This window comes from Nicotiana tomentosiformis, chromosome 2 (genome assembly GCF_000390325.3).
Source record: "Nicotiana tomentosiformis chromosome 2, ASM39032v3, whole genome shotgun sequence".
Taxonomy (NCBI): Eukaryota; Viridiplantae; Streptophyta; class Magnoliopsida; order Solanales; family Solanaceae; genus Nicotiana; species Nicotiana tomentosiformis.
Window position 1 is genome coordinate 60,782,105 of NC_090813.1, and position 27,177 is coordinate 60,809,281.

A 27,177-nucleotide genomic window follows, 5' to 3' on the forward strand; every position below is an offset into this window, starting at 1 on the left:
ATAGTAACTGAGTTCACATTCAAATATGTATAAATATTTAATAAATTTTTCGAACATATTTATACTATTTGAACAAAAATTACTGTGTTCACGTGAACCCGTAATTCATAAGGTGGATCCGCACATGATCAAACACAACTTGTCTTGACGTAAATAGTTTGTGTGAATAAACATTTCAAGAACAAAAAACAAACGGCCCCTTACCCATAAGACTAAGTTTATTTTTGTACTTCATATATTTACTGTAACAAAGTATTCACTTTATTTTTAAAATATTGAACACTTTCATTCCTGTCCCACATTCATTAATATCAACGGTTGTTCCTCAAGTTAATGATGTGCTCTTCCCTTGAAAACTGTCCACTTCTTATTAAAATGAAGGACTATTTTTGTTCATAATTATATTGGAAGGACAAGGTTAAACAATTAGTACCATATTGAAGGGACTTATCTCTAAACTTTTCCTTGATAAAGAGATTCCGGCGGATATTTTTAATTTTAAGGAATATTCTTGCCAAGGGTTGATTGTAATCTCATCCCTTTACTGCTCCCAGCCCACCATCTCTCAAACTTGTCTCAAATGGCTTCTCAAGATCATCATCATCATGACCATAGCCATGAGTATTTTCCCTTAAGATATCTCAGCAGCAAATTGACAAACTTGATGTTTAATATTTTCTCTTGGGTTGATTCTTTACTAAATAAAATTGTCTTAATTTATCATCAGGGATGCAAAGACAACATCATGGGTAGGAGCAGATGGGAAGGTATACCATAGCCATGATGGGCTGGCTCCTCACTCTCATGAACCAATATACTCACCTGGCTACTTTACCAGAAGAGCACCTCCACTTATTAACAGGAACTTCAATGAAAGAGCTTTTACTATTGGAATTGGTGGTCCTGTTGGTACTGGGTATTTCTTGCTTTCCCTCAATTTTCATTTTCCAATTATTATCTGCATACTTGGGATGTGTGCCCAAGATTTTAGATTCGACACATCAGTAATTTTTACACTTCTTTACTAAGATGCAAAGTATTTTGCAATTTAGCCTTAATTTCATTAGTTTACCTCTCTATGCTTTTATAGCATTTCAGCTTTAGAAAATGGGAACTATTCTTGTTTACCCGAAAAATCGGATATAGTTGAATTTATAAGTAGTTCTAAGGATATGTGATATAGCTTGACATAAATCGTACGTAGAAATGGAAATATTTAGATTCTTGGCTATAGAAATGGGATATAAATTATTGAACTAGAAGAGTGAGTATGCTGAGTAAAACAAACTTAAGAGATTTATCCTTCAATAAATATGAGTAGTCTTGTCTTACAACGTGTCAACCTGCTTGTGCTTACAAGGATTCCCCTTTATAGTAGAGGGGTCTTACTTTATTTATAATAAAAAATATATAGTGGAGAACCCATGATGAATTGTCTCTTCCTCGATTCCTGCCAAGATTCTCTCCCCTAGTGCGGTTGCAACGACTCCTGTCTGCGAGCTCGATAATGGTTTGAGCTCGGTATTGGGTCGAGCCCTTGGTCTTGAGTTCGAGTTCGACATTCGGGATGAGTGTCGATCGGTCTGTGCATCTCCGACAACCTTCTCTTTGCCTTGCGGTTCGATTTGGCCATGGGCTTGATAATGATACCGAGCCGATTCTTCTATCGGTCTTGGGGCTCGAGGTTTGTTTGTACTATCCTCGGAACTCGTCTCGAGCTCACACTTCGATCGCTTACCATTCGACTCGATCAATCGTACGGAAGTCGAAACCTATTTCGACCGTATACAGATAGTCCCCACGTTTCTCAAGAAGAATGTGATGAGAAACGACATGATTTTCGACGGCTCGATCGGATGACGTTTTCACTGGGCTCGATCGTGACGTATGTGGCAACTGTCCCGTCGATTTAGTCTTTCAAGGTATTTAATGCGCGTCAGACGGTGGTCGGCCACCGCTGACACTGAACTGCCACGGAATAAACCTATAAATAGCCCTTCCATTTATCATTTACCACTTTTACATCTTCAATCTTCCAAATTTTCTTACTCTTTCTGCCTCTATTTTGCCGCTTGTAGAGCCACCTTCATCAGTGTTTGGCACCATCAACCTTTCATCTTCCTTTGCTTTTCTTTCTCTTACATCAATGGCAAAAACTTCAAAAACCGTACCTCAGAAGGAGAAAGCTTCCTCTTCACGGCCGTCCGGCGACAAGGCACCGGTAGAGCCGCCTCCCCATGAGTATGTTCCTGGCCCGTGTACTCTGACGATCGATTTTAAGGTTGAAAATCCTTCGTCGGTTCCGGGTCGATGTGAGCATGTGTCGATGTACATGTGCTCGATAACAGAGGGCCATCTCGAGGCTGTGGGGAAAGACTGCAATTGGGGTCCCGAGGTTGTGTTGCAAATTTCCTCATACGATTGTATCGGCCTCAAATCTTTTGAAGACTAATCAGGCTTCATCGTTGGGCATCGAAAGCTTTAATGTCGAGCATCGACGAAGACAAGGATCAGGGTTGGATGGGCCGTTATATTCGGGTAAGGACCCGTGACCTCATTCCGGAAGAGAAGATGCCGTTCCTCGAGGAATGAAATTTCGACCGTAAGTGGTTTTCATAAGGCGTTGCTTTTCGTATCTTTTTCTGATTCTATCTGATATCTTTCTCCGATATACAGCTGCCCCTTGGATGCCACAAGCGGTACCCGACCTCGAGGATTGGGTTCGGAAGTTAGCCTCGACTTCCTCTTATGCCGAACGCGCTTGGCGTGATTTGGCAAAAGGTAGATGGGAGGCCAAGAATCACGGTAAGAGTCACTTCTCATGTTCTTCGAAATATTTTTTATGCTCCATCCGTTACCGATTTCCTTTCGTGCAGGTGTAACCAAGGATGCCGTTTTGAGGCCTTCGAGTAGTGAGGAAGGAACCAAGTCCCCGGTCCCGGAACCGGGGAAAGATAAGAAGCGAAAAGCTGTCTCTCGGTCAGAGGATCCCAAGCCCAAAACTCGCAGGGTGAGGAGGAAGGCAATCGCTCTTTCGACGGACTCGGTCCAATGACTGAGAGAAAAAGAAGAAGATATCACCTCGGCTTTGGTGATCCGATCTGCGAAAGCTATCGAGGTCGCCAGACCTTCTGAGCCGATCACGGCTATACTGGTCGGGGTCGGTTCCGATACCCCGAGTCTCGATTAGAGCATTCCGAGCGATTCGCTTGGGACTATGATAGTGGGTCATTTGCCTTCTCTTCCGACCTTCTCTGAGGAGGCGTTAAAGGAAGCTCGAGAATTGAAGACCCCCTATATGGGCGGATGCTCTAGTGTAGGGGACCCTTTTCGGGATTGCTTTACTGGAGTCGATGATGCCTCCGATATTAGTGACGCTTCTCTTCTCCTAGAAGAGGCCCAACGTTTCATTTCTCGGGTAATGATTTTATTGTGCTTAGTTTCTTCGTTCTTTTCTAAACTTGACTTGTGTTTTTTTCCCTACTGTGCAGGCCATTAGCAGATTTCGAGTTGACCTCAGCCAGTGTGAGGTCGAGCTTCAGAAGGTCTCGGGGGAGAGAGATGCTCTGCGACTTCTTTGCAGCCAAAATGACGAGGCTATAAAGGACCACCAAGCAAATTTGGCTAAGGCTCGTGAAGAAGAGACCGAACTAGATAAGCAGGTAAGCCTCGTTCTGTTAGAGTATGGGTTTGACCCAACTGTGGAAGCTAACCCTTCGTTATCTCAGCTGCAGCAAAAGGTTGAAAAGATCTGGTTGCTTCGGGAAGAAGTCGATCAAATCAAGGCCGAATGTGACCGGTGGAAGGAGACTATCGACCGCCTCGCTGCAGAAAAAGAAACCATCTTGGCCAAATTATTATCGGCCGATGTTCAGCTTCGAAGCGTCAAGCAAAAGGGTTTGGCTCAGGCCAAGAGGATCGAGGAGCTTGAAACACGGCTTGTTGAGGCCAAGGCAGAGGTCGAGTCGTCGAAAGTCTTGGCGGACAAGTCCATTGCCGTGGATCGGGCCGATGCCGAGGCTGCTCAAATGGAGGCAAGAGAGGCAGCGGATACTGCCGACACTCGAGCACATTGGGTTGCCGAACTTGTTAAGTGTCGGTCTCGGAGGGAGACCCTCGAGAAGATACACGCTCGAGGTTTCGACCTTGCTGAAGAGATAAAAAGGGCTAAAGAACTCGAAGCTGAAGCTGAAGCCCTGGCTTCTGATGGCGATGATGACGATGATGACGATGATGATGATGGTAGCAAGAGCGGGTCCTAAGATGGGAGAGAGCCCGGTGGAGAAGAGACTGCTCTCGATGACAACCCAGAAGCTTAGCCCTTAGCTTCTATGTCGCATTTATTTATGTAAACCATCCTTGTATATCTATACAAATATATTTTTCTTTTACTGACTTACTTCGTGAAGATTTTATTTATGCTTTGTGGATGTTTTCATGAGGATTTAGGTGATTTCATCGAATTCGGCCTTCGTAGTCTTTATGGCCGAGTGAGTGTTAGCTCGAGTTCGAAATAAAAGTAGCCCACAAGCTTAGTGGTCGAGTGGGCGCTCGCCCGAACTCGAAAAATAAAAGTAGCCCACAGGCTTAGTAGTCGAGTGAACGTTCTAACTCGAAGTGAGATAGCCCTTAGGCTTTGATAATTGAGTGAGTGATTGTTTCGAACTCGAACTCAAAGTATATTAGCCTGTAAACTTTTATGATCGAGTGAGTGATTGCTCGAACTCGAAGTAAGATAGCTTTTAGGCTTTAATAATTGAGTGAGTGATTGTTCGAACTCGAAGTAAGATAGCCTTTAGGCTTTAATAATTGAGTGAGTGATTGTTTCGAACTCGAACTCAGAATATCTTAGCCCGTAGATTTTTTATGACTGAGTGAGTGATTGCTCGAACTCGAAGTAAGATAGCCTTTAGGCTTTAATAATTGAGTGAGTGTTTGTTTCGAACTCGAACTCAGAATATCTTAGCCCGTAGGCCTTTTATGACCGAGTGAGTGATTGCTCGAATTCGAAGTAAGATAGCCTTTAGGCTTTAATAATTGAGTGAGTGTTTGTTTCGAACTCAAATTCAGAATATCTTAGCCCGTAGGCTTTTTATGACTGAGTGAGTGACTGCTCGAACTCTAAGTAAGATAGCCTTTAGGCTTTAATAATTGAGTGAGTGTTTGTTTCGAACTCAAACTCAGAATATCTTAGCTCGTAGGCTTTTTATGACCGAGCGAGTGATTACTCGAACTCGAAGTAAGATAGCCTTTAGGCTTTAATAATTGAGTGAGCGATTGTTTCGAACTCGAACTCAGAATATCTTAGCCCGTAGGCTTTTTATGATCGCTTGTATCAAAAATCCCTTTCATGGTGGTTGGCCTTTAAGCCTGTTTGAATCATGAAGCAGGAAAATCTTTTAAAAGTAGGAGATATCTGAAAAAGTTCTCCTTTATAAGTCATTACAAATGTGTTTGTATCTTGTGCCAGAGTTCGAGCAAAACTACGTGTTTGTGGTTCGTTTTGACCATTTGGCCCTTACACTTTTCTCTATCGAGACCTTGTTTGTCATGAATTTGATATGGAGCAACTTTCTTGTGCCGAACTTGATTTATTCGCTTGGTAGCTAGCCCCCCAGTATTCGAGGTTGATTATGAAGGAGCCTCGGATACTATTGATTTGTCCCCGGGTAGCACATAGTTGTTGTCTCGTTAAAAACCTTGCCGGAAAAACCCATTTGGGATAAAAGTCGAACTTAAGGGAAAAAGAGTACAATGCGTGCTTTGAAACTAGAGTTCTTGATGTTTTTCGTTGAATTCCTGCAATGAGTTAGTGTCGAATATACGTATATAGACACTAACAGTAATATCGTTTGAGAAGCGATATGTTCCAATTGTTTGGTAATGGTTTTTCATCTATTGCTCCAAGTTTATAAGACCATTTCCCGATTATATCGAGGATTTGATAGGGTCCTTCCCAATTTGGGCCGAGCTTCCCTTCACTAGGATCTCGAGTGTTGACGGTGACCTTCCTTAGGACCAAGTCCCCGGCCTTGAAATGGCGGAGGTTGGTTCTTCTGTTGTAGTACCTTTCGATTCGTTGTTTTTGTGCAGCCATTCGAACCAGTGCCGCCTCTCGTTTTTCATCTAATAATTCGAGGTTAGTATTCATTGCCTCGTAGTTCGATTCTTCCGATGTATGTCGGGACCTTGCGCTTGGTTCCCCGATTTCGACCGGAATTAGAGCTTCAGATCCATACACTAGGGAAAATGGGGTTGCTTCTGTACTGGATTTAGATGTTGTCCGATATCCCCAAAGGACTTCGGGCAAAATTTCTCTCCACTTTCCTTTAGCTTCGTTCAATCTTTTCTTTATGTTTTGGATGATAATCTTGTTCGTTGATTCGGCCTGTCCGTTCCCCTAGGATGATATGGTGTAGACAGTATTCTTTTTATTTTATGGTCTTCGAGGAATTTCGTCACTTTACCGCCGATAAATTGTCTACCATTGTCGCATGTTATTTCTGCTGGTATCCCAAATCGACACACGATGTGGTCCCAGATGAAATCTATAACCTCTTTTTCTCACTTTTTCGAACGCCTGTGTTTCAACCCATTTAGAGAAATAGTCAGTCATAAACAAAGTGAATTTAGCTTTACCTGGGGCTGATGGTAGAGGGCCGACGATATCCATTCCCCATTTCATGAATGGCCATGGAGAAATGACCGAATGAAGTTGCTCTCCGGGTTGATGGATCATCGGTGCAAACCTTTGACATTTATCACATTTTCGAACGAACTCCTTAGTGTCCTTCTCCATGCTATCCTAGTAGTACCCTGCTCTGATGATTTTGCGAATTAATGGTTCGACGCCGGAGTGGTTTCCACAAGTGCCTTCATGGACCTCTCGTAAAACATAATCGGTGTTTCCTGATCCCAAACATACCGCCAGTGGTCCGTCGAACGTCCTTCTGTATAATGTTCCATCTTCGACCAGCGTGAATCGAGCAACCTTGGTTCGTAGAACCCTCGATTCTTTAGGGTTCGATGGGAGTTTTCCGTTCTTTAAATATTCAATATACTTATTCCTCCAATCCCAGGTTAAGCTCGTGGAATTTATTTCGGCATGTCCATCCTCTGTTACAGATCTCGAGAGTTGAACGACAGTCCCCGAGTTGATCTTATCTTCCTCGACCGACGATCCCAAATTTGCGAGTGCGTCGGCCTCATAGTTTTGTTCTCGAGGCACATGTTGTAGGGTCCATTCTTTGAAACGGTGTAGAGTTACCTGTAATTTGTCCAAATACCTTTGCATCATATCTTCTCGAACCTCGAAAGTTTTGTTTACTTGGTTTCCCACTAGTAAAGAGTCACATTTGGCTTTAATGACTTATGTTTCCAGGCTTTTAGCTAGCTCAAGACCTGCAATCATGGCCTCGTACTCGACCTCATTGTTAGTTAATCTAGTGGTTTTGATGGATTGTCTAATAATGCCACCTGTGGGAGGTTTTAGTACGATGTCAAGCCCGGACCCCTTCACATTTGAAGCACCATCTGTGTAGAGGGTCCAAACCCCCGACGACGTACCCGATTTTAGCAAGAGTTCCTTTTCAAGTTCGGGTACGAGGGTTGGCGTGAAATCGGCCACGAAGTCTGCTAAAATTTGGGACTTGATGGTTGTACGGGGTTGATATTCGATATCGTACCCACTTAGTTCGACGGCCCGTTTGGCCAATCGACCCGATAGTTCGGGCTTGTGCAAAATATTGCGAAGTGGGTAAGTGGTCAAAACGCATATGGGGTGACATCGAAAGTATGGTCTTAACTTTCTAGAGGCGCTTACTAGTGCAAGTGCTAATTTCTCTTAATGAGGGTATCTAGTCTCTGCTTCCCCTAAGGTCCGACTTACATAATAAACAGGAAACTGTGTACCTTGCTCTTCTCGAATTAGGATGCCGCTTAGCGCGATTTCCGATACCGCCAAGTATACGTACATCTTCTCATCTGTCCTCGGAGTGTGAAGTAGTGGTGGGCTCTGTGAGAAAGCACGGGAGAAAATATGTTATTGATATTGGATGATAAATACAATACAAGAGGTCCCTATTTATAGCTATACACTACAAGGAGATATTACTCCTCTTCCAATGTGGGACAAGACTACACTATACATATCTATATACTAACACTCCCCCTCAAGCCGGTGCATACACATTATATGTACTGAGCTTGTTACACATGTAACTAATACGAGAACTAGTAAGAGACTTAGTGAAAATATCTGCTAGTTGATCATTCGACTTTACAAACTTTGTAACAATATCTCCTGAAAGTATTTTTTTTCTGACAAAGTGACAGTCGATCTCAATGTGTTTAGTCCTCTCATGGAACACCGGATTTGACGCAATATGAAGAGCAGCTTGGTTATCACACACTAGTTCCATCTTGCTGATTTCTCCGAACTTTGACTCCTTGAGCAACTGCTTGACCCAAACTAACTCACACGTCGCCATAGCCATGGCTCGATATTCGGCTTCAGCGCTAGATCGAGCAACTACATTCTGTTTCTTGCTCGTCTACGAGACCAAATTACCTCCTACTAGAACACAATATCCAGACGTAGAACGTCTATCAAAAGGTGATCCTGCCCAATCAGCATCTGTGTACCCAACAATCTGCTCGTGGTCTCGATCCTCGAATAGTAATCCTTTACCTAGAGCTGACTTTTTATACCGAAAAATGCGAACAACTGCATCCCAGTGACTATCACAGGGAGAATCCATAAACTGACTTACAAGACTCACCGGAAAAGAAATGTCAGGTCTAGTCACTGTGAGGTTATTCAATTTGCCAACCAACCTCCTATATCTCGTAGGGTCTCTAAGAGGTTCCCCCGTCCAGGCAGAAGCTTAGCATTCGGATTCATAGGAGAGTCAATAGGTCTGCAACCCATCATTCCAGTCTCCTCAAGAATGTCTAAGGCATACTTCCGCTGTGAAATAACAAAATCTGAGCTAGACTGAGCGACCTCAATACCTAGAAAATACTTCAATCTGCCCAGATCCTTAGTCTGGAAGTGCTGAAAGAGATGTTGCTTCAGATTAGTAATACCATCTTGATCATTACCAGTAATAACAATATCATCAACATAAACCACTAGATAAATACACAGATTAGGAGCAGAATGCCGATAAAACACAGAGTGATCAGCCTCACTACGAGTCATGCCAAACTCCTGAATAATTGTGCTGAACTTACCAAACCAAGCTCGAGGGGACTGTTTCAAACCATATATACCTGCGCAATCTGCACACACAACCATTAAACTCCCCTTGAGCAACAAAACCAGATGATTGCTCCATATAAACTTCTTCCTCAAGATCACCGTGGAGAAAAACATTTTTAATGTCTAATTGATAAAGAGGCCAATGATGTACAACAGCCATGGACAAAAAGAGACGAACAAATGTTACTTTAGCCACGGGAGAGAAAGTATCACTATAATCATGCCCAAAAATCTGAGTATATCCTTTTGCAACAAGACGAGCCTTAAGCCGATCAACCTGGCCATCCGGGCCGACTTTGACTGCATAAACCCAACGACAACCAACAATAGACTTACCTGCAGGAAGAGGAACAAGCTCCCAAGTGTCACTCGCATGTAAAACAGACATCTCGTCAATCATAGCATGTCGCCATCCTGGATGAGATAGTGCCTCACCTGTAGACTTAGGGATAGAAACAATGGACAAAGAAGATATAAAAGTATAATGTGGTGACGACAGACGATGATAACTTAAACCGACATAGTGGGGATTAGGATTAAGTGTGGATCGTACACCTTTGCGGAGTGCAATTGGTTGACTAAGAGGAGACAAGTCCGCAGTAGGTGCAGAATCTAATGCGGGGCGTGAATCACCTGGGCCTGATGCTGGATGTGGACGACGATGATAAGTCAAGAGTGGTGGAGCTGCAGAAGGTTGAACTGGATTATGTGGAGGAACTGGAGCTATAGGTGGTAGAGCTACAACTGGAATTGTAAGTGGTGGAGCTGGAGTGACTCAATCTCCAAAAGATGAAACTGGTAGTACCTCAGAAATATCTAAGTGATGACCTGAACCTGTGAAGTATGATTGGGTTTCAAAGAAGGTAACATCAGCGGACATAAGGTACCGCTGGAGGTCAGGAGAGTAGCATCGATACCCCTTTTGTGTTCTCGAGAAACCCAAAAATACGCACTTAAGAGCACGAGGAGCTAACTTATCTGTTCCTGGAGTAAGGTTATGGACAAAACAAATGCTTCCAAAGATACGGGGTGGAAGAGAGAACAAAGGTAAGTGGGGAAACATGACAGAGAATGGAACTTGGTTCTGGATAGCTAAAGATGGCATACGATTAATACGATAGCAAGATGTAAGAACGGCATCCCCCAAAAACGCAACGGAGCATGAGATTGTATGAGTAGGGTACGAGCAGTTTCAATAAGATGTCTATTCTTTCTTTCAGCTACGCCATTTTGTTGAGATGTGTACGGACAAGATGTTTGATGAATAATCCCATGAGATTTCATAAACTGGTGAAATGGGGAAGACAAATACTCTCGGGCATTATCACTACGAAATATGCGAATAGAAACCCCAAATTGATTTTGAATTTTAGCGTGGAAGGTCTGGAAAATAGAAAATAGCTCAGATCGATTTTTTATCAAAAATATCCAAGTGCACCTGGAATAATCATCAATGAAACTGACAAAGTAGCGGAATCATAAGGTGGAACCCCGACTAGGACCCCAAACATCTGAATGGACTACAGTAAAATGTGACTCTGCTCGATTATCAAGACGCCGAGGGAAATGGGAGCGGGTATGCTTACCGAGCTGACATGACTCACACTCTAGAGCTGACAAGTGAGATAAACCAGATACCATTTTCTGAAGTTTTGACAAACTGGGATGTCCCAACCGTTTATGTAATAAATCTGGTGAATCAGTAACAAGACAAGATGTGAATCCATGTGATTTAGCAAGGATAAGGTAATAAAGTCCGTTTGATTCACGCCCGGTACCAATGATCTGCCCTGTACTGCGTTCCTGTATAAAAACATGGTCATCAAGAAATAAAATAACGCATTTAAGTGATTTGGCTAAGCGACTAACAACTATGAGATTAAAAGGACTATTGGGAACAAAAAGGACTGAATCTAAAGGTAAGGAAGGAAGTGGGCTTTTGCTTGACCTATTGCAGTTGCCATGGTTTGAGACCCAATGGCCATTGTGACTTTTGGAAGAGATTGAGTATACGAAATACTCCCTCCGTTTCAATTTATGTGAACCTATTTCCTTTTTAGTCCGTGCCAAAAAGAATGACCTATTTCCTTATTTGGAAACAATCTACCTTTATTCAATGATTTATAGCCACAAAATATATGTGCCTCATTTTACACCACAAGTTCAAAAAGTCTTCTCTCTTTTCTTAAACTCCGTGCCCAATCAAATGGGTTCACATAAATTGAAACGGAGGGAGTAGTAGTGAAAAGAGATTTGTTACCAGAAATATGATCTGATGCACCTGAATCAATGACCCAAGACTCAGAGAGTGAAGATTGGGAGAAACAAGTCACGCTATTACCTGTTTGAACAACAGAAGCTATCTCAGAAGATGTCTGCTTACATGTTTTATACTGAAGGAACTCAATATACTCTGCTAAAGAAACCATCCGACTATTCAAAGTATTGGTTCCCATGTCGCTACAATTTGTAGTAGTAGGGTTAACTTGAAATAGTGGAAATAAGTAACTCATGTGAGAAAACTGAAGAAAGAAAAACACTGTTTACAGCTGGAAAACAGAACACTGTTCTGCGCCGGAAACACTGTAGCTCGTCGGAAAATTCCAAAGTTGTCAGAATTTGTTGTAACTAGGATGGATAGACTCGGAATTCCTTTGCGAGTAAGCTGTCCTGAAGAAATATTTTCAAAAAATGGCCAGAAAGGTCACTATTCACGCCGGAAAATATAAAAGTGGCCGGAATTTGATTTGAATTAGATGGGTAGGCTCGAAATTTTGAGGAGAGCACACTGTCCTGAAGAAGCTTCGCGAAAAAATGGCCGGAACCCTCGCTGGAAAAGTTGTTGCCGGCGCGTGGAGGAGCGTGGCTGCTTTTCTGCCGGATAAAATTTTAGGGGTTGGTAGTCGGAGGGTGATCTACCTCGTGATGGTGTTGGTTTTAGCACAACACCGACAGAAAGTGACTTTCACTTAGATAAGCCTTAGGTCACCGGAAAAATTACACGATGACTAAGTTCTTTCTTCCCGGTTAACGCTGGAATGACGCACATCGATCTTTTCTCATTAATGCCCTGATACCATGTGAGAAAGCACGGGAGAAAATATGTTATTGATATTGGATGATAAATACAATACAAGAGGTCCCTATTTATAGCTATACACTACAAGGAGATATTACTCCTCTTCCAATGTGGGACAAGACTACACTATACATATCTATAAACTAACAGGCTCAATAGGTACCGCTTCAATTGTTCTAGTGCCTGTTGGCATTCCGGGGTACAGGCGAAATCGTTCTTCCTTTTGAGTAGAGAGAAGAAATTGTGGCTTCGATCTGATGACCTTGAAATGAATCGGCCTTAGGCAGCTATTCGCCCGGTCAACCTTTGTACTGCTTTCACGTTATCCACGACGGTGATGTCTTTGATGACCTTAATTTTGTCGGGGTTGATCTCGATTCCCCGTCGATACCCTGAAACCAAGGAACTTGCCCGATCCAACCCCGAAAGCACATTTATCGGGGTTGAGCTTCATGTTGTATTTCCTTAAAGATCTTGAACGTTTCCTGCAAATGAGTCAAATGGTCCTCTGCGCGCAGGGACTTAACTAACATGTCATCAATGTAAACTTCCATCGACTTACCTATTTGTTCTTCGAACATTTTATTCACTAGGCGTTGGTAAGTAGCTCCTGCGTTTTAGGCCCGAATGACATTACATTATAGCAATAGGTTCCGTACTTGGTGATAAATGAAGTCTTTTCCTGGTCCTCCAGGTTCATTCGAATTTGATTGTACCCGGAGTAGGCGTCGAGAAAAGTAAGGATCTCGTGACCGGCTGTGACATCGATCATGCGATCGATGCTAGGCAGCGGAAAAGAATCTTTGGGGCATGCTTTGTTTAGATCTTTATAATCTACGCACATTCTAAGTTTGTTCCCCTTTTTAGGGACTAAAACTACGTTGGCTAACTACTCGGGATATTTTACTTTCCGAATTGACCCTATTTTGAGAAGTTTAGTTACCTCATCCTTTACAAATACGTGTTTTACCTCGGACTGAGGTCTTCTTTTTTGCTTCACCGGTTTGAACCTAGGGTCCAAGCTCAGCTGGTGCGTTGTTATCGACGGTAGGATCCCTGCCATGTCTAAATGAGACCAAGCAAAATAGTCTATGTTATTGCTATTTGGTTTCTCGTCTATCTTTAGCGCTCGATCTTTCCGAGACCGATAGCGTTGGTATCGGTGTTACCTCATCGACCGCAAACATTTCCTTCGCAGCATGTTGCTCCCCGTATACTGTTTTCACGCCGTCCGACGTAGGAAATTTCATTACTTGGTGGAGGGTCGAAGGCACTGCCTTCATATTATGGATCCAAGGTCTTCCGAGTAGGGCATTGTACCTCATATCCCCTTCGATTACGTGGAATTTGGTATTTTGGATGGTTCCAGCTACATTCACTGGTAGAGTAATCTCCCCTTTAGTCGTTTCACTGGCCATATTGAAATCGTTCAAGACCCGAGCTGCGGGCACGACTTGATTCTGCAAACCGAGCTGCTCCACTACCCAAGATCGGATGATATTTGCAGAGCTACCTGGATCTACTAAAACACGCTTAACTTGAGCTTTATTTAATAGGATAGAAATTACTAGAGCGTCGTTGTGAGGTTGAGAGATGCCCTCGGCTTCTTCAATTCCGAATGATAAAGTGCCCTCGGGTAAATAACCTCGAGTTCGTTTTTCCCCTGTGGCCGGTATCTTGCCGTACTTGAGCACGGGTCCCTGTGGAGTATCGACCCCACCGATGATCATATAAATGATATGCAGAGGTTCCTCTTGTTTTTCCTTTTTGCTGGCGTCCCTCTCTCTGAAGTGATTCTTGGCTCGGTCACTGAGGAACTCTCGAAGGTGGCCCTCATCGAATAGGCGGGCTACCTCTTCTCTTAATTGTTTGCAATCCTCGGTCTTGTGGCCATGCGTGCCGTGATACTTGCACATCGAATTCGGGTTTCTTTGGGAAGGGCCGGCTTGCATGGGTCTGGGCCACCTAGTATCTTTGATTCTTCCGATCGCCGATACAATGCCCGATGCGTCGACGCTAAAATTGTACTCCGATAGTCGAGATGCCTCTATAGGATCGCCATATTTATCGAAGCCACTCTTGCTCATAAGACCCCGAGAACTTTGTCCTCGGTCACTCCTTCGATTGTTCCGAGCGCAATTGCGCGCTGAGCCGTTGTTCAATCGATCTGCGACGTACGGTTGATATCGGTCTCTGTTCGACCTTCGTTCTCTGTCGATATCCCTCTGGTTTTTAATAGCTGCCCTGTTCTGGTGCATGGATCCGGAAGGAGCTCCCAACTGGTCGTCTTCGACCCTGATTTTTGACTGATATCAGTTGTGTACATCCGCCCACGTTATTGCTGGATACTCGATCAAGTTTTGCTTCAGCCGACGTGATGCTATTGAACTTTGCTCGTTCAACCCTTGGGTGAAAGCTTGGACGGCCCAGTCATCTGTGACCAGTGGCAATTCCATGCGTTCCATTTGAAATCGGGACTCGAACTCCCTCAGCATTTCATTACCGCTTTGCTTTACTTTGAAGATGTCCGATTTCCTTGTTGCAACCTTTATGGCACCAGCATGTGCCTTTACAAACGAATCCGCTAACATGGCAAAAGAATCGATGGAATTTGGGGGCAAATTATGATACCAATTCATCGCTCCCTTCGAGAGGGTCTCTCCGAATTTTTTCAATAACACGGATTCGATCTCGTCGTCTTTCAAATCGTTACCCTTGATGGCACACGTGTACGAGGTGACGTGTTCGTTGGGATCGGTCGTACCGTTATATTTGGGAATTTCGGTCATACGAAATTTTTTGAGGATTGGTTTTGGGGCTGCACTCGAGGGAAAAGGCTTTTGGATGAATTTCTTCGAATCTAGCCCTTTTATTATTGGTGGAGCTCCCGGGATCTGATCGACCCTGAAATTATATGTTTATACTTTTTTATTGTTGGCTTTGACTCGTTTTGTGAGTTCCTCGAGCAATTTAGTAATTTCGGGAGTAGTCGACGATTCTTGCTCGTTTGACTTCACTATGGCTGGCTCCGTTCTATGGGTGGTTTCCCGAAGCGGATCGGGTTCCGGCCTGCTTTGTACATGAGTTTGGCTCTGCAACTGAGCTATCGCTATTTGCTGGGCTTGTAACATCTCGAAGATCATTCGTAAGCTGACTCCGATCTCCTCCACGTTATTGGCGTCTCGAGTTACGGATCGAGTACCGCCCTGAATGCTTTTTTCCGGTTCGGAACATTGGTTCGCCTCAAGAGCCACTTGTGAGTTGACATCTAGTGGTACTTCGACTCGGATTTCGGGTACTTCGACTCGAGCTTTAGTGACATCGTTAAGTGGCCTTCCGGCCCTGGGTATCAAGTTGTTGGTTTCATCCTGAAGGCCGGCTTCGTGGTCGATAGGTAAAGCCATGAATCGAGAGTTTGCCATTCCTGATTCGGAGTTGTAAACTGGTGCGTATTGCTGATTTGTATCAAACAACCACTGTTATCCTTAGCCCCACGGTGGGCGCCAAACTGTTTACCCGAAAAATCAGATATAGTTGAATTTATAAGTAGTTCTAAGGATATGTGATATAGTTTGACATAAATCGTACGTAGAAGTGAAAATATTTTGATTCTTGGTTATAGAAATGGGATATAAATTATTGAACTAGAAGAGTGAGTATGCTGAGTAAAACAGGCTTAAGAGATTTATCCTTCAATAAATAGGAGTAGTCTTTTCTTACAATGTGTCAACCTGCTTGTGCTTACAAGGATTCCCCCTTTCTAGTAGAGGGGTCTTACTTTATTTATAATAAAAAATATATAGTGGAGAACTCATGATAAATTGTCTTTTCCTCGATCCCTGCCAAGATTCTCTCCCCTAGTGCGGTTGCAACGGGTCCTGTCTGCGAGCTCGATACTGGCTCGAGCTCGGTATTGCGTCGAGCCTTTGGTCTTGAGTTCGAGTTCGACATTCGGGACGAGTGTCGATCGGTCTGTGCATCTCCGACAACCTTCTCTTTGCCTTGCGGTTCGATTTGGCCATGGGCTTGATAATGATACCGAGCCGATTCCTCTATCGGTCTTGGGGCTCGAGGCTTGTTTGTACTATCTTCGGAACTCGTCTCGAGTTCACACTTCGATCGCTTACCATTCGAACTCGATCAAATGTACGGAGGCCGAAACCTATTTCGACCGTATACAATTCTATTTCTTTCTTTCTTTCTTTTGTGGGAAGGGGTGAGTAGTAACTGCTGAAAAGGGTGATAGGAGTGAGTAGAAAAAAGAGACCTTGAGAAACGAGAGCACAAGGAGGATTTTCTTTCAGGTGCAGCAAGCCAAGTGAAAAATTGCACCTTTTTTTTTCAGATTAAAAATAATTGAGTCCTTAGAACCCTGCAGATTATGTGTGTGTTTCCGACTGTGTGCACATGCATTTTCCTTTTTCACTTCAAGTTTCATAAGGTACTGCGGTGAATTGAATTCTATTCTACATTAGTCTTTGCTGTTGCTTTTCTTCCTCACTTAAGTTTTTTCCCTTCTGTAATTAGCTTGTATGATTTTGGTTGAACGAGTTGACATCTAAAGGGACTAAACAATCTTTCATTTGCAGGAAAACAGCTTTAATGCTAGTATTATGTAAACTCCTAAGGGACAGATACAGTCTTGCAGCAGTATGTACCGCCAAATGATTTTTCTTTCTTTCTCCATAATCCATGTTTACTTCATGAACGAGTGTTAGTCCGCATTGGTGTTTATAATTTGAGGATTCCCTTTTGTCATTTGAAGTACAAAACTATAGTTTAATCAATGGTCCTCATCATTAGAAATTCTAGATGAAGATGCAATTATGTGCAATATGCCTTGTAATTGAGTCTTTCAAGTGACATAACAATATCCTGTATCACACTTGCCTTTTGAAGACTAATCGGATATGTCATGTTCTTTTTCTTTCTTCATTAAGAACTCCTCCCTCTACATCACAGATTGACATTGCAGAAACTTCAAACCAAATTTCGGGACTTTACTAGACATTTCTTAGTTTGACAGGAAATAAAATATGTGCAAGTATGTGTTTGGTATGCAGAAACTCTATGCTCTTTCATCACTTTCCGAACAATGAGTTATTTAAGTTTTGATATATTGCTCCACTATTAACTTTGTTGATCTACAACATATGGTAATGCAGTATATAGTGCAAGTCCATGTTCATGAAATCTTAGCTTTTTTAAATTTGAAGATATAGAATGAATTTTGTCTTTGTTAAGATGCATTTCTTTGTAGGTTACAAATGATATATTCACAAAAGAAGATGGAGAGTTCTTAATAAAACATGGAGCTCTTCCGGAGGAAAGGATTCGAGCCGTGGAAACAGGAGGATGCCCACATGCTGCTATTAGGGAAGATATAAGCATTAACCTTGGACCTCTTGAGGAGCTTTCTAACTTGTACAAAGCAGATATATTACTTTGTGAATCTGGTGGAGGTAATTGGTCATAGAAACTGTTTGCGGACACAACTAAATTGGATACTTAAGTTTGTATTTGCAGTAAAATGATGATCCTCTGGCTGACACTTCTTTACTTGGTTTGATAAGAAGATAGGATTATCACTATGATCAGATATAACCTGTTTAAGTTTAGGGTTTATCGTCATTTAACCAAATTTCCTTCAATGCAGACAACCTAGCTGCCAACTTCAGTAGGGAACTTGCTGATTACATAATCTACATAATAGATGTATCAGGTGGTGATAAAATTCCTCGGAAAGGAGGTCCTGGAATTACCCAAGCAGATCTCCTTGTATGTTTCTTATTTTGCATGTTTGACTTGTTAAATTTATCAGTTGTAAACTTCTGTATACACATGGTCAAATTATCATTTAATTGTTGGTTCTTAAATTGTAGGTGATAAATAAAACCGATTTGGCACCAGCTGTAGGAGCAGATTTGTCTGTCATGGAGCGTGATGCACTTCGGATGCGGGACGGTGGTCCTTTTGTTTTTGCTCAGGTTTATTACTTTTCTCGTCCCTATTCAATTTTCTTGCTATTTTATTAGTATAAACAACACTCCCAATCAAATCACGGCCATTCATACTGTGTAGCAATTTGCTAGAATATTGCGCAATGTTAGATGATAACTATATTTGGAAGAGAATAGGACTTCTTGCCTCCCCTCTTTTTGTAGATAAGATTAAGTTTCAAATGTAAATTCAAACTCCCTCTCTTTTAGATTAGTTAGGATATTATGCCATTATATTCTCAAACTGTTGTAGATCCTCAAATATAAATACAATTCACTGAAGCCTTGGTGATTGAACAAAACCAACGGCTGAACTCTTCTCTTCATCTTCTAATTTAGTATCAAGAGCCGATTTTTTTCCCATGGACACTTCCAACCAGTCCAGCACCAATGTTGCTGCTGTTCAGCCGCACTCCTCTTCTTCAACACATCTTTCTATCATTGATTCCAACTCCCAAACAGTTGCTCTTCCCGGCCTTCCAATAAAACTTGATCGGGACAATTACTACCTTTGGCAATCCACTGTATACTCTGCATTTGAAGCCTTTGATTGGAAGCTCATCTTGATGGATCTGATATTCCACCAGCTACTATCTCAACTTCTGTTGAGGCCACATCTGTACCCCAACCTAATCCAGCCTTCACAACATGGAAAAAGAGGGATAAAATTCTTCTCTTATGGCTGAAAACAACCATTAACCAATCTATCCTACCCTACATAATGCACATCCGCACCACTCATGAAAGCTTGGTCATATCTTTCTAACCTCTATCAATCCCAATCCTGTGCTCGTGTGATGCAACTTCGCCACCAACTTCAAACCACTACTAAGGGGTGTTTCTCCATTATGGAATATGTTGATAAGAAAAGTACAATATCCCATAGCCTCGCTCTTGCTGCCCGTCCCATCACAGATGAAGAACTTACGAGCTCCATCCTGTTTGGCCTAGACTCCTCATACGGCCCTTTTCGCTCTGCAATCAACCCTCAACTTGAGAACCTCACTACTGACTCTCTCCTAGGTCTACTTCTCCGGGAAGAGGAGAAACTTGCAGAGGAAAACAAAGCCCTTCAACTTCAAGCCAATGCTAAATCATGGTATCAAAGCCAGGCCCATCTCAATTATTGTTACCGATGTTGGGCCCCCATTTATGTTGTCCACGCTCCGGTTTGCATGCTTGGGCGTGAGGGGGTGTTGAGTTATCCCACATCGGAGGGATTTGAGGTCCTTGGTCTCTTTATATGGTCTTGGGCAATCCTCACCTCATAAGCTAGCTTTTGGGGTTGAGTTTGGCCCAAGGTCCATTTATCGTGCAAATGTGCGATTAGGAAAAGTGCTAGAGTGCGAGGATAGGATTGTAGGAATGCTTGGACTAGACTTGTGCTGATATATCCTGCACCACATTCCTTGAACTAGGCTTGTGCTAATATATCCTGCACCAGTGTGTGCGCCATCCAATTGACACTATATATGTTGGTTGGTTCGTTGATACTGCTTAGTGTTTACCTACAACACGGAAAGATGTTCCAGGGTTATCTTGAAATTGACTCTCATATTGTAATTTTAACATTCACTATCTGATAAAAGTGTCTGGCATATTTTCATTTCCTATTGCAATATGAATGTGTTAATTCAACTGCAGGTGAAGCATGGGGTTGGCGTAGAGGACATAGTGAACCATATTTTACAAGCTTGGGTAGTTGCAACCGGCAATAAGAAGCACTGAAATGTCAACGAAAACTAGTACTCGAACAATGTGTATCTTTTGGCTTCTCCTATGCCCATCTGATGTTCAATTTCATGTGTCTGGACTAATGTAATCTTCTCAATAATGTGCTTTTACATAGTTTATGTACCAAAAGTATGTAGCTTACAATTTTCTCATATTTATTTTGGTTCGTTTGGTCATTCTTCCTTCGCCTAAGTGTGAAATGTTGCTCGATATTACTTGTTTCATAGTGTTCTGCAGTCCTTTTTTGCTGACAATAAAAACCAAAATTTACAATTATGGCACACTATCCTCTTATCACTATTAAACTGGAAGTGTATGCAAAAGGATGTTAGGATTTTTTATTGAGCTTTTTATGAAAGATGTAGAATATTTTCGAACATTCCAGGGTATGGTACTTTTGTATTACTTTTTAGATCTGTAACATTTATTTATTTTTATTAGAAGAAAGTAAGGGTGGCAAGTGGGCCGGTCTCGGGTCTAAACGGGCCAAGTGGGCCGGTCCAAACGGTCCCGGGCTAAACGGTTATTTTGTAGGGACCGGCCTGGGATCGGGATCGTTTGGTCCCGGGCTAAACGGTCCCGGCCCGCGGGCTAAATGGGCTAAGTGGACTCAATAGATTTTAAAAAAAAAATTAAATAGATATTAGAGACAAAAGGATATTAAAAAAAAGATCTAAAGCAATGCTTTGTAAATTTTATTATAGAATTGTGGCCTAAATTTTATTTAACATCCTAAATTTTAACATTCAATATTTAATATCGAATATAGCTTATCAAATATAACTTATATATATACTATATACTATACTATATATACATCTTATATATATATATACTTTTTAGTAGTAACATGAAATGACGAAAGTATGGTACTTCTTAGCTGATATAAATATGAAATGATAGAAGATAAAGTTTTAGCTCAACTTAGATTACAGTTTCAACTAAAACTGAGTTGAGTTAAAACTTGATCTTCTATCATTCCATATTTATACTACCTAAAAAGTACCATACTTTGGTCATTTCATGTTACTACTAAAAGTATATATATACTAAGTGTATAGTATATAAGCTATATAAGATGTACATATAATATAGTATAGTATAATATGTAAAGCTTATATATTATACATTTAGTATATATACAACTTATATATATATATATATATATATAGAGCTTATATATTATACACTTAGTAACAATAAAGTAAACAATAGTAATAATTATAGAAGGAAATTAGAGAGAGATTGTGATAGATTGATGATTTTGTAAGAAAATGAAAGAATGAATGGGTATTTATAGTTGAAAATAGGGAAAAAATGTAATTATAAAAAGTTTGGGGTTAAAACAAAGTTGGGGGGTGGGGGTTAAATGGCTATTTTATAAATAGCCAACGGCTATTTTTGACAGCCCAAAGACTATATTTTTTTTAATTAAAATATAGTTGTTTGGCCCGCTAAGAGACTGGTCTGGTTCCGATCCGATCCCTGGCGGGCTAAATGGTCCCGGTCCTGACGGGCTCAAAGCATAGGACCGGCCCACGAGACAGGCCCAAAGCATAGAACCGGCCCAAGCCCACTAAAATCGGGCCAAACGGTCCTGACCTATTTGGCCTGCGGTCCCGGGCAAGGACCGGCCCACTTGCTACCCTTAGAAGAAAGACATATCACTTATAGTAGTAAAAATATTGAAAGTTAAATAGACAAGGTGTAGCATATTTCTATCGGAGGAAATAGGCCTTTATGATTTTTTACAATATTGAAATTAAGAAAATATTATTTTTAGATCTCTTTGGTGTAAAAGATAGATTTCTTACGTGTCTTTCAATTATTTGAAGCCTTAATAAAAGAAAAAAAATGAGTAAAATTACGTTTGATGGAAGGAACGAATGAAAACATCTTTACAATTTCACTCTTTTACATCTTGTTTTAGCCCTATCCAGCCACGGCCCAGGAGTACCCCTAAAAAGAAAAACGAAGAAGGTCCAAATATACCCATCTATTTTTAAAAATAGTCTAAAAATACCCTTCATTATACTATTGGGTTATATACCCCTGCAGTCATACTTTGGGTTCAAATATACCCCTTATTTTAACGGAGTAACACGTGTCATCGTCCTGTTGGCCAATTCTAAATATCTCATAATTAATTAAAAAGACTCATTACCCATACCCGAAAAGCAATTTTCTAAAGCAATTCTTTTTTGTAAAAATTGAAAAAAACTTAATTTTTTTTACTAAAAACTGAAAAAAACAAAAAAAAAATCCAATTTTTATAAAAAAACTGCTTTAAAAAAATTGAAAAATATTTTCTAAAATAATTTTTTTGTAAAAACTGAAAAGCAATTTTCTAAAGAAATTAAAAACTGGAAAAAACTGAAATTATTTTAACTAAAAACTGGAAAAAAATAAAATATTTATTTTTTCAGTTTTTACAAAAACATTACTTTAGAAAATTGATTTTCAATTTTTTTTTTAGTTTTTACAAAAAAAATTACTTTAGAAATTATTTTTCAGTTTTATTTAAAGCAATATTTTTCTAAAAATTGAAAAATAATATGTTCGATTTTTTCAGTTTTTAGTAAAAAAATATTCAGTTTTTTCTAATTTTTACAAAAACATTGCTTTTCAAATTTTTTTTTTTCCAGTTTTTATAAAAACATTATTTTAGAAAATATTTTTAAGTTTTTTTTAAAGAAGGTTTTTTGTAAAAACTAGAAAAAAAGTATTTTCGTTTTTTCAGTTTTTAGAAAAAAAAATTCAGTTTTTTAAGTTTTTATAAAAAAAAAAATTGCTTTAGAAAATTACTTTTCGGGTATGGGTAATAGTTTTTTTAATTAATTAGGAGATTTAGAATTGGCAACAGGACGATGACACGTGTCGCTCCGTTTAAATGAGGGGTATATTTGAGTCCAAGTATGACAGCAAGGGTATAAATAACCCAATAGAATAACGAAGAGTATTCTTAGATCATTTTCGAAAGTGCAAGGGTATATTTGACCCTTCGCCAAAAAATGGTCTAGAAGGGTGAAAAGAAAATAAGGAAAATAACTTTTCTAAGAAAGTCCCTATAAAATGTGGTATTTCAAAACAGAGGCTCCAAAATTTCCCCACTCCTCAATCCTAATCCCCCCAAAAAACTCAAACCACAGCGAGAGAAGAAGCAGAGAAATAACTAGAACGATCAAAATCAAATACATATATACATCAATCAAACGCCAAAAGGGTCTGTGTGTGTGAATTTGTCAATGGGGGAAGAAGGAGAGAATAATAAGGAGAAGAAGAGGGTGGTTGTGGAGTCGTTAGGATGGCTAACGGAATCCACAATCATGCCCAAAAAGCACCGACCAATCGAGGGGGTGGGTGCTTCTTCCATCCTTGAGCTTAAAGCCCAGTTATACAAATCTCAAGAAGAGTCCAAACGCCTTTCCAAAGAGACCGTCCACCCTTCTGCTGCTGACCCAAATTATTCGCATTTGGAGATCCACCGCGCCAAGAAGAAAATCACCGCTAAGGACGCCTTTTCCTCTAAGAATCATGGGGTTGATGCCCGAGAGGCCAAGTATACTTTCTCCTTCCCTTGCCCTATTTTGTTTGTTAATTAAGTTTTATACTTGTTTTCAATTTTTATGCTCATAATCGAGCTGGTTGGAGTCTGGTTTGGTCAAATAAGAATGTATTAATAATAATTTGATACTATCAGAGAGTGGAAACTGACATCCTCTAGCAATCTGCCTTAAGCTTGTAAGCCCAAAAATTCAGTGATAATTGAGATTGGAATTGGTTTTAAAGTCTCTTGCATATGTGATAAGCTTCAGGGTTTTGTTAGTAGAGACTGGAATTGGTAAGTACGGCCATTAGCAAGAGATATGGAACTTTATAGGTTTATACAGTTGTGGGGTTTGGAAATTAGGGCCAAATTTATATTTTGTTCTGATTGATTGAAACATGAGTTGAAACTGGATTCTATATTATTTTGGTCTAATTTGCTGAAGTACTGCAGATGTTTACGCTTTTGGTATTCATATTTTTTGTAAGGCATAGCTGTAAAGCCGTGGGTGGAGGACTGCTCTGGCAGCGGATTGGTGCCTTATGAGGCCTGTGGCCCAGAAAACCTCCAAGGCTATTATCTGAAATGCTAGAGTAATTAGCTCACTGGTGCTCCAATTTTATATGGGTACAGGGAATTTTAAGAATCAAATCATGTTTGTATTTGTCAGTAGTCTCTCTTGAGCAAATTGCTTGGTGGGGACTGTTTAATTAAATTAGAGAAGAAACAACCTCGCATGGAGAAGTTGGTTTTAATAGAGAAGCAGTAACCTTCTGGGTTTTTAGGCATATGCATGACTTGCTATGAGATGTTAATATTTCTGTGACAGTGTATAAAGGCTTAATTCATGTCTATTTTTTCTTCATTGAAGGGACAAGCTTGAGATGAAAGCGATCAAAGATGGATCAGTAAGCTATGCTGCCTTAGAACGAAAGGCTAAGTTGTATGATAAGCTGGTGAAGGGTGAGCTTTCTGACGGGGAGGACGAAGAGAAGTACTGTGTTGATTTCTTTCGGAAGGGCCAGGAGCAGGACTCTGAGCTGTCTCAACGGCACGATACTTCTAGCACAGAACTAAGAGATGAAGATGGAGATGATGATACCTCCCTACTGTCAGACACAAAAGCTGCAGGACTTGGCCGCCAAGCTGGCACATTCGACAGAAGTGAACATAAGCGTTTTGTAATGTATGTGTTGCTAATTATACACTTAAGAGTAACTTGTGTGTAGCATTATTTATTGCAAGCATTTTCTGCTAAATAGTATTTAATAGCTTTTGGAATATAAAATGGCTACTCAATTGTGATAGAAGGATTACGAACCTATCAATCATCAGGATGGTACTTGCTCATGTACTCAAACACTGAGGGGAACCGGATCCCATAAATAAACATAGAACAGAGAAACACTTAACAGTATACATCAAAAATGAAATAATACAAGAACTGAATTTTGATGATTGGGAGTTTGGGTGCCATAAAATCCTAGGTATCTTAGCTTGTTCATGATTGTGAGCTTAAAGGAAACCCCTCTCCTCCTTCCTATTCTTGTCTTTGTTTATTTTTCTTTCCCTTTTCTCTAGCATGCTGCTTGAGAACTAATTTTCTATCTGAGCTAAGAGTTGATCATTAAAGTAGAAAAGTACAGAAATTATCTTTAATTGTTTGCTAAGAAGTCTTCACTTATTGCTTTTTCAGTTTCTTTTCTCTGCACTATGCAATTTGTTCACAACATTTATCTACTTATATTTGCATCGCATGTTGCTGTTCTCAGGGAAGTTCATAAAGAAGCAAGTCAAGCAAGGGAAAAAGCATCAGAACTCAAGCTCCGTAGGCAAGAACAAGTTGCAGCACGTCGAGAAAAACTAAAGCAGGCTTATCAACGCAAGCAGCTTGAGAAGTTGAAGGCTTCCAAGGCAGAGCAGACATAGATCAGAGTAGGTAAACTTCTATAATCGACTAGAATGTTCTTCAACTTAAGCATCTAAAAGAGTGAAATTGTCGCTAGCTTCCTATAAACTTCATAGTGATTGGTGACACCAATTCTATTTGGAAGAACTTCATCTTTATTTTCCTTATCAAGTATTTTGTTTACACCAAATTTTCAACGGAGTTATTGAAGTTTCCAAATGAAACCGGCAGATTATTGGTTTCTTCCCGACTGACATCAGGAAATATGGGTGTTTTGGGCCTTGATAGCTCATAGCTGTGCTTGTTATTTGTCTCTACAATTGAAAGTGATTCGAAAGAAATTGAATTAAGTATGTAGTCATATTGGGGACTAACTGATTTCTCGGTTACTGAAATGTTTGTGTTTGTTAATGAGTCTTAACAAGTCTTTGAACATATTTGGCGGTGTATTTTTTTACTTTATTTTTCTATTACATAGGGGGGTTAGGAAAGGGGAAAGGGCAAAGGGGAAAGGGGTGGTGGCAGTCGAACTCGCACTTATTGTGTGGAAGATTCTTGGTGATACCACTAGACTATAAGCTTTGTTGATTTTGGTAGTGTATTGGATTCCATATTGTTGGAATACTTGTTAAATTTCTTTTGAGGCATGTTAGGAATAAGTTTTCTAAGATCACTGAAGAAATATTTGCTATGATGCCATTTTGTATTGTTCATGTAATCTAACATTCATGACTTTTTAGTGGAGTACTAAGGTATTGTGGATTCTAGTTTATTCAGAAGCTGTAGAAAACAGTAAAAAATTGATTGTTTGATAGGTCGGTTATCTGGGCAGCAATAACTAGCCATAATTCTTTTGGGCCTGACATTTGGACATCCTCGATTTTGCTGACAGGTGTTTTTGAAGTTGGAAGTTTGAATCACCATTTCATTTGAACGAGCCTGAGTTTGGTGAATCGAAGAAGCAGCTTTGGCCACTTAATGCGGGGGATGCATCTAGCACATTGAAGTCGTGAACTTTCTTTCAAGTTGTTGAGTTCAATTATGATCGAGAATGCTCCAATATAGACTTGCTTCTGTATCATATACAAAGGATTCTTTGTAATCTTAGTGGAAAAGATCTTGACCGTCTCTTGTTTTTAATTGACTAAAAAAAGAAATTTCTTCAACACTGTTATTACAGTCTGCTAGAGGCGGATTCGAGATTTAAACTCTATGGGTATTTTAGTATTGAACTTATCATATTTTTAAAGTTATGAGTTCATGAATTTTTTCATATGCAAAAGGAGGGATAGAATGAAAATGTCTTTCTGTGCAAAAGCAAAATGCGATTCCACTGGGGATCGAACCCAGAATCTCTGGTTCCGTAGACCAGCACCTTATCCATTGGGCCATGGAATCGTTGATGGTATTGTAAATTCCCTTTTACTTTTTAACAGTAATTAATTTTCTCTCTCCATTTCCCCATTCCTTCCTCTCCCTTCTGCTTTTAAGGTATTTATTATTATGATGCAAATTTCAAACAAAGTTACTGAAATTGAATCCACGTGTAACTTGTGAATGTGAAGAATATTATAATGGTTTAGCACTGGTGGCTATGTGATGCCAGTTAAGAGATGGAGGAATGGGAGACAACACGAGTACCAATAA

General features: G+C 40.5%; 3 protein-coding genes and 1 non-coding gene across 8 annotated transcripts; 3 read left to right on the forward strand and 1 right to left on the reverse strand.

Annotated features, from left to right (window-relative positions):
- The first annotated feature begins 406 nt into the window (after positions 1-406).
- On the forward strand, positions 407-20,250 carry LOC104113290 (urease accessory protein G). The gene is made up of 7 exons (XM_070195428.1): positions 407-621; positions 728-916; positions 16,931-16,991; positions 17,602-17,803; positions 17,998-18,119; positions 18,224-18,328; positions 19,985-20,250. The coding sequence occupies exons 1-7, from the start codon at positions 581-583 to the stop codon at positions 20,066-20,068; spliced, it is 804 nt and encodes a 267-aa protein (XP_070051529.1). The 5' UTR covers positions 407-580; the 3' UTR covers positions 20,069-20,250.
- On the forward strand, positions 923-4,336 carry LOC138906497 (uncharacterized). 4 transcript variants are annotated; one of them, XM_070195425.1, is made up of 4 exons: positions 923-2,805; positions 2,877-3,418; positions 3,492-3,662; positions 3,729-4,336. In XM_070195425.1, the coding sequence occupies exons 2-4, from the start codon at positions 3,218-3,220 to the stop codon at positions 4,260-4,262; spliced, it is 906 nt and encodes a 301-aa protein (XP_070051526.1). In that variant the 5' UTR covers positions 923-2,805; positions 2,877-3,217; the 3' UTR covers positions 4,263-4,336. The 4 variants fall into 4 exon arrangements, with proteins under 4 accessions (XP_070051526.1, XP_070051527.1, XP_070051525.1 ...); XM_070195426.1 differs by having other exon boundaries at positions 923-2,602; positions 2,677-3,418; XM_070195424.1 differs by having other exon boundaries at positions 923-3,418.
- A 2,910-nt stretch (positions 20,251-23,160) lies between the features above and the next one.
- On the forward strand, positions 23,161-26,696 carry LOC104113289 (uncharacterized protein At4g18257). Of its 2 annotated transcripts, none has more exons than XM_009623408.4 (4): positions 23,161-23,633; positions 24,493-24,807; positions 25,394-25,560; positions 26,423-26,696. In XM_009623408.4, the coding sequence occupies exons 1-3, from the start codon at positions 23,320-23,322 to the stop codon at positions 25,548-25,550; spliced, it is 786 nt and encodes a 261-aa protein (XP_009621703.1). In that variant the 5' UTR covers positions 23,161-23,319; the 3' UTR covers positions 25,551-25,560; positions 26,423-26,696. The 2 variants fall into 2 exon arrangements, with proteins under 2 accessions (XP_009621703.1, XP_009621704.1); XM_009623409.4 differs by having other exon boundaries at positions 25,394-25,556.
- Positions 26,697-26,855: 159 nt separating this feature from the next.
- On the reverse strand, positions 26,856-26,928 carry TRNAR-ACG (transfer RNA arginine (anticodon ACG)). Its single transcript has one exon. It is a non-coding gene; the product is annotated as a tRNA-Arg (tRNA).
- Positions 26,929-27,177: the final 249 nt, after the last annotated feature.

Bases quoted from the DNA above. Each gene is read 5' to 3' on its own strand.
- LOC104113290 (XM_070195428.1), top strand. From the start codon at position 581: ATGGCTTCTCAAGATCATCATCATCATGACCATAGCCATGA. The intron at 622-727 runs GTATTTTCCCTT...ATTTATCATCAG, and splicing joins CATCATGACCATAGCCATGA to GGATGCAAAGACAACATCAT. The intron at 18,120-18,223 runs GTATGTTTCTTA...CTTAAATTGTAG, and splicing joins TTACCCAAGCAGATCTCCTT to GTGATAAATAAAACCGATTT.
- LOC104113289 (XM_009623408.4), top strand. From the start codon at position 23,320: ATGGGGGAAGAAGGAGAGAATAATAAGGAGAAGAAGAGGGTGGTTGTG. The intron at 23,634-24,492 runs GTATACTTTCTC...TCTTCATTGAAG, and splicing joins GTTGATGCCCGAGAGGCCAA to GGACAAGCTTGAGATGAAAG. The intron at 24,808-25,393 runs GTATGTGTTGCT...TGCTGTTCTCAG, and splicing joins GAACATAAGCGTTTTGTAAT to GGAAGTTCATAAAGAAGCAA.
- LOC138906497 (XM_070195424.1), top strand. From the start codon at position 3,218: ATGATAGTGGGTCATTTGCCTTCTCTTCCGACCTTCTCTGAGGAGGCG. The intron at 3,419-3,491 runs GTAATGATTTTA...CCTACTGTGCAG, and splicing joins CCCAACGTTTCATTTCTCGG to GCCATTAGCAGATTTCGAGT. The intron at 3,663-3,728 runs GTAAGCCTCGTT...TCGTTATCTCAG, and splicing joins AGACCGAACTAGATAAGCAG to CTGCAGCAAAAGGTTGAAAA.